Consider the following 16329-nt stretch of genomic DNA (forward strand, 5'->3'; position numbering starts at 1 on the left):
GCAGCAATTACTCACCGATATTTTAATATTTCCTCTGCCAGCTGAAGTAAAGCTGATGTTCCACACTCTTCTGTGAAAGCAGAAGGACCTGAATAGAATGCACTTGGAGAAGTTAAACAACAGAGTGGGGGTGGCCCTGGACCAGCTGTGGGTGCTGAGCAGTGGGAAGGAGGCAGCGCAGGAGGAACGAGAAGAGGAGGAGAGAGGCAGTGGCAATGACAGGACCTCCATCATCCTTGCCATGCCCAGTGGCTCCTCCGTTTCCACTTTTGGGTGAGCGTGGTGCCACATCCCACGGCCGGGCAGGAGAGGTTCCCAGCCGTGCCCACACCATCCCATGAATGGCCTCTGCCCCCCATGCAGAGCATGGGCAGGGGGCAGGATGCACGCCAGCAGGGAGGGAGGGAGGGGCAGATGTTTCCATGTCTTGCACCCACTGGTCCCCTTTCGGTTTCCAGAAGGGAAGGGCTAAAGCAGCTGCTCAGGCAGGACGGAGCAAGCCAGGCCTTGGGAAATGTCTCTGTCCCACCCCATGGGGCTTTGTCCTGCCCCTGTGCCCTTCCCCATGGGGCAGGGCCGTGCAGGCACCTGCGTCTGCCCAGGGCTGGGGGTCAGTGGGGCCTGATGCTGTGTCTCCTCTGCCTGCAGCTCCTGGGTGCTGAAGGAGCTGTGGGTGGGCACACTGCTGGGGTAACTGGGGGGATGCTCCAGGCACAGCAGGGGGAACCCAGCCCCGCAGCTGGGCACAGCTGCCCCTGTGGCTGCAGGCAGCTCTCGGGCAGAGCTGCCTGACAAGAGAGAAGAGGTGACTTGGGGCTCACCCAGCTCTCTCCCTCTCCCTTCCCACTGCACAGGCCACCAGAAGGAGCCAAGGGAGCCCGGGCGACCTGTCTCCCATCAGTCAAGCTCCTGGAGAAGGAGCTGAGCTGCCACTGTGCCATGAGTGTCTCTCTGCTCTGGGCCCTGTCCCCAAGCACTGCTCCTCCAGCCGAGCAGCAGACCCGTGGCTGCTCACCTTCTTCCCCTCCTTCTCTCCCGCCCAGTGGAGGACATGAAGTGCCAGGAGCCTGGAGAGGCTGACGGAGGCACAGGCAGAGTTGAGAATGGCTGCCTCGCACCTGCCTCTGGCTGCGCTGTAGATGTGCAGTGAGTGGTATAACCCTGCTTTGTTTGGAGGGAGGGAGGGTCCCAAGGTGCCACTCAGGGAGCAGACAGGGCTGGGGAGCCGCCAGGAGTTGTGGAGGACAATGAGGAGTGAAGTTGAGCCTGGGAAGAAGGGAGGGGTCGGGGGAAGGTGTTTTAAGATTTAGGGTTTTTTTCTCATGACCCTACTGGGATTGGGCTGGCTATCAATTCAGGTAATTTCCCTGTGCCAAGTCTGTTTTACCTGTGATGGTAATGGGTGCACGATCTCTCCCTGTCCTTCTCTTGGCCCGCAAGTCTTTTGTTGCCTTTCCTCTCCCCTGTCCAGCTGGGGGGGAGAGTGATAGAGATGTGCTGGCAGGCACCTGGTGTTACACTGGGGTGAAGCCAGCACCGACTCAAAGGCTGCAGACCCAGGCAGAGAGGCTGGGTAACAAGAGGAGGCTGCTGTCCTGAGGGAGAGGTCCCCACACCCCGGGACAGGCCACCCACACCCCAGGCACAGGCACTCGGCACCCACAAAGCAGAGCAGGCGGCCCGAGGAAAGGCTGCCAGGCCTGGGGAACAGCAGTGCCAATGGGTATCTTTATCGACAATGTAGACGAGGGGATCGAGTGCACCCTCGGCAAGCTGGGCCAGGGGATGTTGATCTGCCTAAGGGTAGGAAGGCTCTTCAGAGGGACCTGGACAGGAGATCCGTGGGCCAAGGCCAATTGTATGACGTTCAACACAGAGAATGCTGAGTCCTGCCCTTGGGTCACAACAACCTCCTCCCACAATGTTACATACAGGCTTGGGAAAGCTGCCTGGACAAAAAGGACCCGGGGGTGCTGGGGGACAGCTGGCTGACCATGAGCCAGCAGTGAGCCCAGGTGGTCAAGAAGGCCAACAGCATCCCAGTGTGTGTCGAAAAAGTGTGGCCAGCAGGGCCAGGGCAGTGATTGTCTTCCTGTACTCAGCACTGCCAAGGCCGCACCTCAAGCGCTGTGTTCCGTTTTGAGCCACTCACTACAGGGAAGGCGCCGAGGTGCTGGAGCGTGCCCGAAGACGGGCAGTGAAGCTGGTGAATCAAGCACAAGTCTGATGGGGAGCGGCTGAGGGAGCTGGCGGTGTTTAGCCTGCAGAAGAGGAGGCTGAGGGTGGACCTTCAGACTCTCTACAGCTACCTGAAAGGAGGCTGCAGGCCGGTGGGGGTTGGTTTGGTCTCTTCTCCCAGGTAACAAGCAATAGGACAAGAGGAAATGGCCTCAAGGTATGCCAGGGGAGGTTTAGATTGGATGTTAGGAAAAATGTCTTCACTGACTGGTTGGTCAAGCATTGGAACAGGCTGCACAGGGAGGTGGTGGAAACACCATCCCTGGAGGTGTTTAAAAACCCACCTAGATGTAGTGCTTAGGGCCATGCTTGAGTGATGGACTTGGCAGACCATCAAGTTAATGGTTAGACTTGGTGATCTCAAAGGCCTTTTCCTGGCGGGCATGCCGGGGCGTCTGAGCAAGGGGCTCTGGGATACACTGGAGGTCAAGGAGGGGCCTGGAGGCACCCCGAGAGCACCCAGGTGCCCACGGCTGAACCAGCCCCATGCCCCCCCCGGGGGCTCCGGGCCCCTCCCTCCTGGGCCAGTGGGTCACAGTGAGGTCTTTGTGACCTCATCTGGTGACACCACACTGCAGTGCATGTACTCACCACAGCTGTGGCCCCAGCCCACGGTTTCCATCAGGACAGCAACGGGACAGGGCAGGAGCATGGAGTGGGCGAGGAGCCCCCGAGCACAGCCCACGTCTCTCCCTGCTGCACCCAGCAGCCCCACGGCGCCCAGGCGTCTCGCCAAAGCTTCCCTTTTCCCCACACCTACCCCTTTCTGTCCTGCAGGATGATGAGGAGATCCCCCAGATTCCCCAGTGTAGCCTGGGAGAAGGATGGGGCTCCCCAGGAGAGCAGGTCTCCACCGGAGCCCCACGAGGTGTGCGTGGTCCAGCCACTGGTGACTGGTGAGTGAGGGGCCCTCTCGGCCTGGGCAGGGCTGAGGCCAGCGAGCGCCCCATGCTCAATGCCATGATAATCTTTCCGTGGCACACTGGCAGCAGGGGTCCCATGGCTTGGGGACACGATGCTGCCTGGGTGACAGGGCTGCTCAGCGCTGGAAGTGGCCCCAGCACAGCCTGTCCCAAGGAGGGAGAGAGCAGAGGGGGGGGCCCAGCTCCTGGCCTGGGGCACAGGCAGCCAGAGGCAGCGGTGCTGTGGGATGGGGACCTCTCCTGCCCGTCTGCAAGCCAGTTCCTCAGCCCTGGGCACCGGGGCTTTCCCCACCGCACCGTGCCCCAGCATCACAGCCCATTTGCCAGGCACCCTCCAGCCCTGACACACACGGGATGACTGGGCCCGGGGAGTGGGCACGGGCTGGACACAGGGCACATCTTCCTCTGCTCTCCTGCCACCCGCAGCCTCTCTACAGCCCTCCCTGCTCTCCCCCTTTATTAGATGCCAGCTGGTTGCCTGTGTACACACAGGAGAAGCAAAGCGTGGACTTCATCCAAGCCTTTGCCAGCAGCCCAGAAAAGGTAACCACGGCCCTTCCGAATGTGGCTGTGCCAGCCTCGGCAGACAGGGGCTCTGCTGCCGGGCTGGGCAGAGCTGCTTCTGCCAGCTCTCCTGCACCCCCAGTGCTGTGGTGCTGCTGCCCCTGTGTGTCCCCCTCTCACACTCCCCGTTTGTCTCTCTGTCCCCCCGCTGCCAGGAGGAGGGCCAGGAGATGAAGTTTCTTGAGAGCATCTGCAGCCTGTGCAGAACCGCCAAGCACCATGGCTTGTCACAGGGCCTGGATATCTTCTGCCACGGATACGAGCTGGCAGAGAAGGTCAAGGTGAGGGGACACCCGGTGGCTCTAGGGAAGGGGGCAAGGACCCCCGGCACTGGCACCCTGTGAGGACAATGCTTGGCCACAGCAAGGGGCTGGTGGTGCTGGGTGCTGGCAGCTGCCAGGTCCCATCTCGGTTGTGCTCTGTAGGAGCTGGTGGAACAAGAGCCCAGGGACCAGCTGCGCACAGCAGTGCGGCAACTTGCCATGCTTGCCATCGCCGAATTGAGGTACCTACCCATCCCTGCTGGGGACCCCTTCCTCAGAGGCCTGTGCGCACCCGCGCGAGGCCTCGAGGCACTGCTCCCAGCATCGGTGTCCAGCTGGCCCCTCTCTCTCTTTGCAGCTCAGTGCAGACGGTGCTGGAGGGCAAAGAGAAAAGCAGTCTACATGCCTGCTGCTTGAGTGTCTTGGGGCTTCCTCCAGCAGAGGAAATGGAGGGACTGGACACTTCCCTCTACTTCAGGGTACGTGCTGGGTACTTCAGGGACCTGCAGGAGCGCCCAGTCCCTCTGGGCTGCTCCCTGATAACCCTGTGCTGCCATACAACCAGAGATCTGAGGCAGGGCAGGCTCTTGCCTTTGCTTTCCCACCCTCGTCCCTTTGTGCCCTTCCCGTGGGCCTGGCCCCATCCAATGCCACAGGTTGCTCTGTCGGCAGCACACTGTCTGCCCCTGGGTCTCTCCTGGAAACTGCGAGGCCGTGTGGGACTCCTGCCGTGGCTCTGGGAGTTCAGATCAGTCTCCTGGGGGTGGAGGAACAGTAGAATCGCTGCCACAACTCTTTGTCCTCTCTGCAGACCCTGAATGCCATGGACACCATGCTGGAGACAATGGTGCTCAGCTCTCCTGCCTCCAGAGTCAGCAAGGAGAACTTGCAGAGTATCTTTCAGGTCTGGCATGGGCCAAGAGTGGGCTTCACAGGGGCCATTCCTCACCCTGGAGGGAAGGGGGTGCCCACTCCTGAGTGGGTGGTCCCCACGCCAGCGCCATGCAGAGAGACAGCATGGCAGGGAGGGTGCGCACCTGCCTTGGGTAACCGGGGGCTACCCACCAGGCTCTTCTGTAGCACAGCAGCTGCAGTGGGTGGCATCTGCCTTCCTGCCTGGCCACAAGGCAGGCTCGGGGCATTTGTCCAAAGCCTGTGAAGGACCCTAGGGGCAGGAACGCCACTACAGGCTTTGCCCCAGATCAGAGGAAGCATTGATGGACTGTGCAAGTCCAGCCCTGGAGCTGCAAGGCACACCAGCAGCTTTTCTCTTCCAAGGTGCTGTTGGCTTTCACCAGCTCTGAGAGACCAGCTGTGCTTGAGAGGACCGTGGGCAGGATTAGGATGCTGAGCCATTTGCTGGCCAGCTATTCCTCGCTGGAGGTATGGAAGGACCAGGTACTCTCCAGCCAGGCCACCTCCCATTCCCTGCGCGCCAGCACAGCTGGCAGCTTTGAGGCGCCTGCAGGGCAAGCCTGGGCACAGGTCTGGGTGCTCTGCCAGCCTCTGTGCTGAAGTGGGGGTCTTGGTGCCTCTGTTTCCCATGGGCTTCTCTCCCCAGCCCCCTCTTTGCCAGGAGCCAGCTTTGCCCCCAGTCCTGTGTTGGACGGGACTGCCCAAGGAACATGGTGGGAGCCCAGGCCTGGCAGCTCTCCCTGTGCGGGGCTGCCACCCAGCTAGCTGCTTTGGGAGCCGCGGCCAGCATGGTCCTGCAAAGCTCTGGCACACCTGGGTCCAGCCCTGGCCACGCTCTTGGGGCCGGGGCTCTGGCCCCAGGCGCCTGCCCTCAGCCCTTCTGCTCTTCTGCCTCCCTCACCCAGGCTGCTCAAAATGAGGACAGACATGCCTCCTGCAGAGAGATCCTCATCCCAGTCTTCGGGCAGCTGCTTGGACGTCTCCTCCTGCTCGTGTCATCTGGGGAAGAAAAGACCAGCCGTGTGGCTTTGGATGCCCTTTTCTCCCTTTTCCTATTCACCCGCCAGCAAAAACGTAAGAGAAGCAGTGGTGGGCTGCCTCCCCCGCCCCTGCACAACGACATCAATCGAGCCGTCTGCTTGTCTTCCTGCGCGTTGTGGCGGGCCCTTCCTGTGCTTGCTGGAGGCACCACCATGTCACCAGCACCGCCTCTCCCCTGCTCCTGACCCACGCTGTGTCCCACACAGCTGATCGTCCCGTGGAGCTGAGCTGCTCCTTCACTCAGGAGGCAGCCCCACTCCTCATCCCCTCTTCCTTGAAGAGCTTGTACCACTGCCCCACAGCACTCCATCCATGCGAGCCGTACCCCACGTCACTGTTATTCCAACCACAGTTTAACTGTGGGACTGCATGCAGAGCTCTAGGTCCTTGGAGTTGACCAGGCCAGGAGCATTGGCATAAATACACGGGAGGCAGGTCACCCTTTCATTTACATCTCTCTCCACCACCTCCTCCTTTCACTGTGGGTCATCACCTCCCTTCTCAGCCATTCCTAGATCAAAGCTCTTCTCAGGAGCTGGTAAGCTTGCTGGCAAAGCAGCTGGGTCTCACGCACTCTCCTGTGTTTGCCCTGCTCTTTAGGCACGACACTGTCAGAGGAGAATGCACAGCTGCCAGCGGCTTGGGAAGCTGAGACCACCTCCTTGTGCTGTTCACCCACCGCCAGAGACTTTGCCATGGTAAGGAGCTGCCCCCGTGCCTTGCCTGTGGCATCAGCAGGGCTCTTGTGTGAGAAGGCATCCAAAATGAGCGGGGCTGGCGTGGCCTCCCTGTCCCTGCTCTCAGCAGGGTTTCTGCTGTCCCCAAGCAGGGACAACGCGAGGGCTGCACTCCAGTGCCCAAGCAGCATTTTCCGCCTGGCCAACAGCAGGCCCTGGTTCTCTGTAGGGCCAGCACACTGTGCCCCAGAGCCCAAGCCTCCTCCCTCACCCTGGGGGCCCTCTCTTCTCATCCTCCCCCATGCAGTGACTGCAGCCTCTGCTACCAGCACTGCTGTGCATCTCTCACCAGGGCTGCTCGCACTGTCCAGCTTAGCAGCACCATCAGGGCACTCAACGTGACATTCTTCACTCCCTTCCTTCCTGCCATAGGCCTTTGCAAAATACCTTCAACCATCTGAGAGGACAGACATCGTCCTCACAATCATTGATACCCTGAGAGAATTAAATGCCAAGAAAAAGCCGCTGGGCAGCAGTGTGATGGACGTGGTCATGGCAGACCCTCACGTCTGGCTGACAGATGTAAGTGGCCTGTGGCTGGATTACCCTGTCCTTCAGCCCTGGCCCGCCTTGTTCCTCCCTCCATCCCTGCCTCCCGCCCAAAGCCAGGTGTCTCAGGCACCTGAAGCCACCTTAAGGCAGGAGAGGGATGGCAAGGGCAGCTGGGGCAATGGCTGCCCTCCAGTGGCAGCACCACCATCACTTGTGTCCCCTCCAGGTGCCAAAGATCATGAGCTGCATCTATGAATCCTGGGAATACGTGACCATGGAGTCAGGCCAGCGTAGCATGGAGTCACTGCTGCTCCTGATGGCTAACCAGTGCCCTGGGGACGTTGTCACCACGCTGCTGAAGATCGCTCCACGAGGAGACAGGTAGCGGTCCTGACAGCCAGGAGGGCTTGCTCCTAGTGGTGAGAGGGACCCGGAGACTCTCTGGCTGCCAGACCCAAGGAGTACCGCAGGACACCCCCGAGGAGCGGGGCCCTTCCCCCGTCCCAGCACCCATTCCAGCCCTGGTGGGCTGGCCGCGTCCCCAGCACCAAAGCCAGCCCAGAGCCTCGCCACCACCCTCTGTCCCACCCCATGGGGAGCACAGCACCTCAGCCCTCTCCTGCCTGCCCAGGGAGGAGGGTCTGTGTTACGCAGGGCTGGCCCAGGCCACAGTACTGGGGATGGGGTCACCCTGCTGACAGAACGCTCTGGCTTGCAGCACTGCCCTGGCACTGTGGGAGGTGATGCTCTCCACAGCCCAGACCTTGGAGAAGGTTCTGAAGGAGCTGTTCATCAAACTCCAGGACCGGCAAAACAGGCTCTTCTACACATACCAGGAGGACACCTGTTTCGTTCGCTTGGCTGTGAGTTACCAGAAGAAGCCCCAGTGCTCTTGTCCTCAGCTGCTGATGGGAACAGCTGCGCGGTGTGGGGAGTCATGCTGGCTCTTCTGGTCACTCACCGCTGGCTTTCTTTCAGCTGCTGACCTGCACTGATTTGGAGGATGAGGAATTCTCTCCAATGTACAAAGTCTTGAGGTTTCTGAGGGATCCAAGCCCAGCAGTGCTCTCATTGGTGCTCAGGAGCCTCATGACGCTGTCAGAGAGAGCTGAGATGGTGAGCAGGGCATCATCAAAGGGAGCCATATTGGCAGCCAGGGGCTGGGGCAGCGGATAAGCTGGTGGATTGGCCTTGGCTGGGAGTCAGGAGGTTGGGTGACTGCTCCAAAGGCCCTCCTGGCCATGGTGGGGCCTGGTGGCTGCCTGGGGAGCTTGCTGGGCATAGTCCTTTTCAGGAAACAGAAGCTCTGTCTTTCATGCAGGCAAGAAAAATGGAGGTCTTCATGCCAGACATGATGAAGGTCCTGGAGGATGGCAACACAAATATCAAGATGAAGTCCCTGGTGGTCTCGCGAAACGTCATAGGTCACCTGAAGACAAAGGCCAGCCCCATCGCTGTCCAGCTGATGGAGAAGCTCCTGCCCCTCTTTGCTGCGGTAAGGCTGATAGGGGAGCCCAAGCCTTGTGTCCAGGCGCTGGTCGGGGACAGCTACCTACAAGGACGCAAGTCCTACTCTGCTTCTCTCTACCAGGGCTTCGGCGAGGTGAGAGAGCTCTCCATCAGCCTCTTCAGAGACCTAATGAAGACTGTGGTGAGGAAGAACAAGAGGCAGATGAAGACAAAAGTGGAAATGGGCTTGCTCCCTCTCATCTTTCACATGAGTGACCAAATCCACAGCGTGGCCAAGGTACAGATTCCAAAGCTAAGCAGTGATGTAGGGATGAAAACCTGAGATGTTTGGGCCAGGGTACCTCCCAGCTTCCTAAGGGTGGGATGACCCCAGGAAGAAAGGAAAAGGCAGGGAGATGCCAGGTCTCCTTCCCCAGGCCGTGGTGCCATCTCCCAGTTTCTGCTGTTCTGCAGGCCTCCAGGGAAGCCCTCCTCTCTGCAGCAGAGCTCCTCAAGTGGAAAAAGCTCAAACACCTGCTGCAGAGCCATCAGACATGGAGGATTGCAGAGTGCTTGGTGAGGACAACCACTGGAGGAGCGCTGCGCCACGGGTCTGCCCTGCGCGCTCTGCAGCTGTGCCTCACCTGCCCTGCTGCAGCCCGCAGCCCACAGCCTGGAGCTGCATCCTTGTTCCCTGTCCTCGAGAAGAGAGCTCCAAGGGCTCTTCTCCACACCCCTCTCCCCGCACCCAGCGGGAGGGAGGGCTCTGGGCAGCGGCGGGTGCTGGCAGGCGGGACTGCTCCGGCCAGCTGGGGAGGCTGTGTGACATGCCCATACCCTTGTGCTCTCTCCAGCTACAGCGGGACAGGCGCAGGACCGAAGAGTACTTGAATCAGAGCCTGCCGTACCTGGAAGATGCTCAGGCCACCTTGCGAGCAACGGCCGTCAGGTTCATCGGTGAGCCACAGCCCCCAGGGTCCCGCTTTTGGCAGCCCAGCCCCAGTCCCGCCGCTGCACCGGCAGCAAGGAGCAGCCCGGTGTCTGCCAGAGCCTCGGCTGCCCCGTGCAGGGCCTTGGCCTCTCTCTCCCACCCTTGACCATGCAGGTGGGCTCGGTGGCTGCCTTGCTCAGTCCCACCCGCCTCAGCTACTGCTCTTCCCTGGGGTCAGCCTGGTGAGGGGGAGGAGGGCGTGCAGCCCAGCCAGCTGCGCTGGGGGCTTGCTGGGAGCATGCTGGGGAGTGGCGGGTCTGATGAAGCTCTGTCCCTAGGGCTTGCTGGGCAGCTCCTGAAGGACCAAAGGGAGGAGAAGCTGGCTGAGATCTGCCACAGTGAGTAGGGAGCATGGGCTGGAGGGGATGCCCGGTGGTTTTCGCAGACACGGCAGTTCATCTCTGCTCCGTTTCTTTCCATCACAGCCCTTCAGACCTTGGAGGAAGACAATGAACCCTCCATCTGTTCCCTGGCAGCTCAGACCACCTCCATCCTGAGCACTCCAAGGGTGCGGCAAACGTCACGATGCACCCTGCGATCACTGTGCTGCTGGTGCTGCTAAGCCAGGCAGAGGTGCAGCTCTTCTCCAGAGAACGGCTGCGATTCAATAAAGCTGGAACAAGAAGCCTGAACCCAGGGTGTCTTTCCCAAGTAGAACTGACGGGCAGCGAGGAGAGGGCATGGGATGGGTGGTCCCAGCTCTGACCTCCTTGTAGTTCTCCGGGCACCCCAGCGACACCACAGTATCTGCTTCTACTGCACTGCCACGTCCCTGCACCATGATGCACTCGGGAAGGTTTCCATGCAGAGTACAGAGGTGCTAAGGGGGCCAGAGGGACCCTGCAGGGCTCCCTGAGGGACGGGGGGACAAACAGAGTGCCTGGGTCACCATGACTGCCTCGGGAGGGCTCCCAAGGTCTGGCTAGTCGAGCAACAGAAGGCTCTGGGGCATTACAGACACCTATGGAGGAGTGCCGCGGGGACTCGAGTGGAATGGTCAAGTCTAGGGACCAGGCCCCCAGTCCAGCGGGCTTCCTTTGAGTGCTTGAGGCTCTGCAGAGGGGTCTGGGGTGCAAGGAAGGTCTCAGGACCTGGGTGGACTAGCGCGAGCCTAAGACAGCTCCAGGGCAAAGACAGCTCCAGCGCACTGCAGGGTAGAGGGTGCCCAGTGCCAGGTGGCCTCCACAGCCATCAGGGACCTGGCAACAGGCACTGTCATGCGGGGAGGCAGGGAGCGTGGCATGGGCTTGTGCTCATCATCTCCTTGCCCCTTTGCAGTGCCTTGATGTTGCAGCTAGTCCAGGCACTGCCCCCCACCAGCACAGGGACCCTTGCACAGCACTCCAGCTTAAGATCACTGGCACCGGCTGCCCAGAGAGGCCTCTGGAGACATTGCAGCACCACCTGCACAGGATTTTGTGCAACCTGCTCTAGCACAGCCTGCTTTTGCAGGGCGTTGGACTGGATAATCTCCAGAGGTTCCCTCCAACAACGACCATTGTGTGATTCTGGGACTCGCGGCACTTTGGCTGAGGAAGAAGAGGTCAGGACCCTCAGGCCACCCGACACCTGACTGCCTTCCCAGTGTCTGTCCAAGAAACCTGCCAGTCCTCACTAACAGAAGTTGGACCTGCACACATGGGCTTGCACATGTGCATGAGCACTGCAGGGCAACAGCCTTCTCTCTCTTCCCCGTCCTCCACTGCAGGGCGAGTGCAGATGTTCTGCCAAGGGAGCACCAGTCCCCACGGGCCCTGCTGCCCTCCCTGTCATGCACTGGCCGTTCTACCTGGGCTCCCTCTACTGTGTCCCACACCACTGGCCTGGTGTGATGGCAGAGCCAGTGGCACTGCCCGGCACTGCACCTTCCTGATCCATCAGGGCAACCTGGGTGCCAGTGGGAAGCTGGGAATTGCCCTTGGCCAGGGCCTCTCCCTGGAGCTGCCAGAGGAGGAATTCCTTGTGGGTGGCAGGGATGCCAAAGCATGAGGAGTTCCCCATTGGATGGCAGGGACAGTGTGTAGAGCCCCATCGATGTGGAGCCACCCCCGGCAGCCCCTCAGCCATGGCCATGGTCACACAGAACCTCACTGGGGAGCTCATCCATATCGTCCAGGACACCCGTATAGTGACCAGGCAGTACCAAAAGTTTCTGCAAGTAATGATGGCCAAGTGGCAAGAGGCGGTCTGTAGTGGGACACACACCACGCACACCGCCACCCCACAGCTGTCTCCCTCCCCCCTGCCAGGAAAGAGGAGCAGCAGGAAAGAGGAGCAGCTCTATCCAGGGCTGCTGGAGGCCAGAGGGTGGCCCCAGGTCCTTCGAGTGGAGCTGCTGGGGGCAGATGCGCACATGGAGAAGATGGCAGATGGGGACAAAGGCCAAGGGGAGGACACGGGGCCAAGCAGAAGCAGCCCTGTGCAGGTGGGCAGAAGGAGCCCAATGGGGATGAGGAAGAGGAGCCCCATGACACCAGACAGAATCAGCTCCATGGGCCTGGGCAGCACCATCCACGTGGGGCCAGGCAGCAGCACCCCAGCAGAGCCCAGGCCCCAGCACCATGTCCCCGTGGGCAGGGCACGTGGGCAGGCAGCCTCAGGACTGTGCCGGGCAGGACTGTGCCTGCAGGAGGGCTGCTCCCACATGTGGGGCTGCCCAAAGGCTTGGTGGAGATGCCACTGCCGGCTCCATTGTGTCCGTTTCTGCAAGCCCCGTGGTGGCAGCGCTGCTCCCACAAGAGCAGTGGGTTCCCCTGCCAGTGAGCAGCTGGTGGGGTGCAGGGCTGGGACCCCCCTGGCCTGCCCCCTCATCTGAAATGTTAAATCTTTCCTCTATCCATGGATCTATCTGTGGAGCTCATCCATCCATCCCGCAGCTGGGGCTGCTTCACCCTCAGTGCCTGAACCCAGTGGGGATGGTCTGGCATTGAGCACTGCTGGCACCCACAAAATGGGGGGTGGGGGTGTCTGGTACCACAGTGGGTGTGCTGGGAGGTGGGGACCCAGCTGGGCTAGAGAAAGGGGCCAGCAGGAACCTCATCAGGTCCAACAAGTGCCAACTCTGGCCCCTGGGGATGAACAAGCCCAGGCCCTGGCACAGGCGGGGGCCACCTTGCTGGAAAGCAGCTTGGCAAAGAAGGTCCTGGTGGGCCCCTCAACGAGCTGCCTGCTGGGCAGGGGATCTGTGCCCCTTGCAAAGGGGGGATCCAGTATGTATTGAGACCCCACGGTGAATCCATACACCACAAATAGAAAGGCATGTTATCCCCAGGTTGGCATATTCAAATGGATAATAAATGGGGTATGGGCTTGGTGCCTTAAACATTTTAGTCCAAACTAGATAACAGAGTTGAAACATGGGAATAAATCCCCCACCCCATCAGAACACTCCACTCAGGAAATGTTCATGAGCGATTTGTTGTGAATCGTGGAATAGAACCATGGCATACCCCAGACTTGCGAACCCTTATTCCAGGCATGTGTCCTTGTTGGGGTATCCAGGCACCAGGGTTTAAACTGCATAACACGTTTGCATAACAGGTTTGCAGGTCTGCAGATCCCACGTGTTATGCAAAAACTACCAATCAAGGAAACACATTGCAATATGCAGTTTTGCTTACCCACAAAACAAAATGAAATTTTGCGTGAGAAGGAAAAAAACCAAGCTACGACCCATCAACACGCTCCACCGTTCAATATCCAGCCCCTCAGGGTCCTTTCTGAGCATGTTCAGATGGGAAGATGTACTTTGTACTACCTACTTCCTCAAAATTATTTACATATGCATAAGGCACTTGCATATGTCACTTTGTTCCTGGGGGCCTTTCTTGGGGTCTTTAGAGATCGTTGGTGGTCAACAACCTGGTGAACTTCAGCTGAACTTTCCTGGGGCACCTGCACTCTACTTGTTGTTATAGAACTTCATTTATTCTCTGTGCTGTATGGTCTTGAAGGCAACACACCGTTACCGCACTACCCTCGTCTATTGGTATAGCCCAGGTACCTCAGAAAGCTTGCCACCCCTTACTGAGCTTATTCAATAGGTGGAGTTAATCACTGCTTTAGCTGCAGCCTCTCCTAGTGATTCTTTATAACTTAATCCTGTCAGCGAGAAGTGTCCAGCTCTGCCACTGAAGGCAGCAGCCTCAAGTCACCAGGCTGCTCCCTACAGGAAGCAATCCCGACTGCCTGGATCTCGCCGCTGACAGGCTGTATTTAAGAATGGAGTGTTTTCCAGCAAGGGAAACAAGGCTTGAGCACTCATACTCCGTCTGGTGACTCTCCCAGGCAGCTGCATATTGCCAGTCCCTCAGCAGGGCAGGTGTAGCCAGGGCCCTGCCGGAGTCAGCAGAAAAACACGCTAGCCCTATTCCTGCAGGAACTACAAACGCCGGGGTGGCTCTGGGGCCTCTTTCCCTCCTTAGCTCTCAGCTCACCCCCAGGGCTGCCCCGGCCGGGCCTGACTCCAGCTGCCCCGGGGCCTGGCACTCCAGGGGGTTGGAGCCTCCCCACAGAACCCCCGGGCAGCCAGCAGGCAGCAGACACCCCTGTGCCAGCCCAAGAGCATCCCTCATCCCACGGCCGGCCACAGGTCCCCTCAGCCCGGCCACAGCCCCAGCACAGGCTGTGCCTGCCCAGCCCAACATGGCTGCCAGGAGGGTGAGGGTGGGAAATGGCAGCTGCCAGCATGCCCTGGGAACAACATGGCTGCCAGCAGCCCCGGGCCTACAGCTCCCAGCATGCCCTGGGAACAACCTGGCTATGGGGCAGCCCTGGGCCTACAGCTCCCAGCATGCCCTGGGAACAACCTGGCCATGGGGCAGCTCCAGGCCTACAGCTCCCAGCATGCCCCGGGAACAACCTGGCCATGGGGCAGCCCTGGGCCTACAGCGCCCAGCACACCCTGGGAACAACCCGGCCATGGGACAGCCCCGGGCCTACAGCTCCCAGCATGCCCTGGGAACAACCTGGCCATGGGGCAGCCCCGGCCTACAGCTCCCAGCATGCCCCGGGGCATGGTGCCCTGCAGTGGGGCCCTGGGGGACACCAGCCCCCAGCCCCGGCCCTGCAGGCCCCATGGCCACTGCCCGGGGCTGCCCGAGCACAGATCCTGGCCCCGGAGCCCCCATGGGGCAGGGATGAGGGGGAGAGAGGCACCGAGCGACAGGGAGACGTGGGTCAAGGCGGAGGGGTGGCCGGAGAGGGACAGGAGGGGGCCAGAGGGGCAGGGGGAGCGGGAGGGGCTGGGCAGGGATGGAGAAAGGACAGGGACTGGCGAGGAGCGGGCAGAGGGATGAAGTGGGACAGAGACAGAGGGGCAGGGGGGTGCCCCAGGGAATACAGGATCAGCAGCAGGAGAGAGGGACAGGGAGAGGAGTGGAGGGGCAGGAAGGGGAACAGAGGCACAGACCAGCACAGACAGGGTGAGGGACCAGGATGAGCAGGCTGTGACTTTGGCAGTGGGCGGCAAAGCTGCTTCTGTGGTGTGCCTGCTCTCGTGAAAGGAGCTCCTGCACCAGCCTGAGGGCAAAAGAAGAGGGGCAAGGAGCAAGGTGTCGCAGTCCTTAGTTTGCAGGTTTAATGTATCGGCCCTGTTCAGAAAACACAGCGTGTATGTCTGTCAGTGGTGCCGGCAGATTTTTATTCTTTATAGCAATTTCTTTAAATACCGGACTTCATGCAGAAGGTTCACACGGTGCCGTGCTTCTAGTAAACAGAATTCTTTTATGCATGCTGCAGTCTGGAGGTGGCAAGTGCCAGGTTAGAGATGAAGATGGAAATGAAAGCAAGTGACGCACATGCAGTGGTGATCCTGCCACAAGCATGCTGTGTATTGACCTGGGAGAATGCTGCAGGGACTCTCACAAGTCAAGGTTTTCAGTGCTGTTTCTGTGTTTGATACCCAAGGGATGGTTTCCCTCTGCGTGTGTTTCTGTGCAGGCATGTGCATGGAACATGGTTGTGTCCCTGTGCCATAAGTGGGACTGATGGCAGCTTTTCATTTCATTCCAACTCAAAAGTAAAGAAAGACTGTACCTGCAAAAGAATTCAAACAGCCGTCTTTGTTTCCCAAAGCGAGCATAGAAGTGTGAGGGAGCGGTTTACAGGTTCAGAACTTCAACCAGCTCTGGATGGTAAACCCTCAGGAGAGGAAAGAGAAGCCCCACTTTTTTAACTACAGCTCTGCTTCCCTTAATGTGTCTTCTTGTTAGATTGTGTCAGCAATCAGATTAAAAGCACATGATTAAATTGTGCTTGTTTATGAAGATATTTGAGGGTTATTTACTGTCTTAAATCCTCTTAGGAAGTGAGGCACACTGTTGCCCTGTGGGCAGTACAATGTTGTGGCTGGTAATTTTCCTTTTCTTCCCTAGTGTACGGATGCATTTATGAAGGCAAGCGTTGGGTCTTATTGGTGCCGCACAAGAAACCAACGTGTGAAACCCAGACATTCACTGTTAGAAACAGGAAGAAGCTATGGGCCCTTGCTGCAGATTCTGCAAAAGATGTACCAAGGCTGAGGAAAGTGGCAAAAAGGGAAGAATTGCATAACTTTGGGATGGCAGGTGAGGTTTCCATCAGTGTTCCTCAAATGTAGCAGCCTCATTTTGTTTGCGGATGCGGTGTTAGACTCAAAATGCGAGACTAGTTTCCTTTATTGTGGGTGATACTATAGCGCACGTACCTTTCACGTCCCAGGTTGCCAAGGCTCTAGT

At 59.3% G+C, this 16329-nt stretch overlaps 1 protein-coding gene and 1 long non-coding RNA gene across 2 annotated transcripts; both read left to right on the forward strand.

The window, feature by feature from the left end:
* The first annotated feature begins 2914 nt into the window (after positions 1-2914).
* Positions 2915-8965, forward strand: LOC129735013 (maestro heat-like repeat family member 5). Its single transcript, XM_055700398.1, has 14 exons — positions 2915-3134; positions 3625-3704; positions 3881-4006; positions 4151-4230; positions 4347-4467; positions 4800-4892; positions 5267-5371; positions 5809-5977; positions 6545-6642; positions 7054-7203; positions 7400-7554; positions 7892-8036; positions 8152-8289; positions 8495-8965. The coding sequence occupies exons 1-14, from the start codon at positions 3017-3019 to the stop codon at positions 8963-8965; spliced, it is 2049 nt and encodes a 682-aa protein (XP_055556373.1). The 5' UTR covers positions 2915-3016.
* Positions 8966-9536: 571 nt separating this feature from the next.
* On the forward strand, positions 9537-10226 carry LOC129735010 (uncharacterized). Its single transcript, XR_008730497.1, has 3 exons — positions 9537-9579; positions 9892-9951; positions 10039-10226. It is a non-coding gene; the product is annotated as an uncharacterized LOC129735010 (long non-coding RNA).
* The last annotated feature ends 6103 nt before the right edge of the window (positions 10227-16329 follow it).

This window comes from Falco cherrug, unplaced genomic scaffold (assembly GCF_023634085.1).
Source record: "Falco cherrug isolate bFalChe1 unplaced genomic scaffold, bFalChe1.pri scaffold_101, whole genome shotgun sequence".
NCBI classification, from domain to species: Eukaryota; Metazoa; Chordata; class Aves; order Falconiformes; family Falconidae; genus Falco; species Falco cherrug.

Bases quoted from the DNA above. Each gene is read 5' to 3' on its own strand.
- LOC129735013 (XM_055700398.1), top strand. From the start codon at position 3,017: ATGATGAGGAGATCCCCCAGATTCCCCAGTGTAGCCTGGGAGAAGGAT. The intron at 5,372-5,808 runs GTATGGAAGGAC...TCCCTCACCCAG, and splicing joins CCAGCTATTCCTCGCTGGAG to GCTGCTCAAAATGAGGACAG. The intron at 7,555-7,891 runs GTAGCGGTCCTG...TCTGGCTTGCAG, and splicing joins ATCGCTCCACGAGGAGACAG to CACTGCCCTGGCACTGTGGG.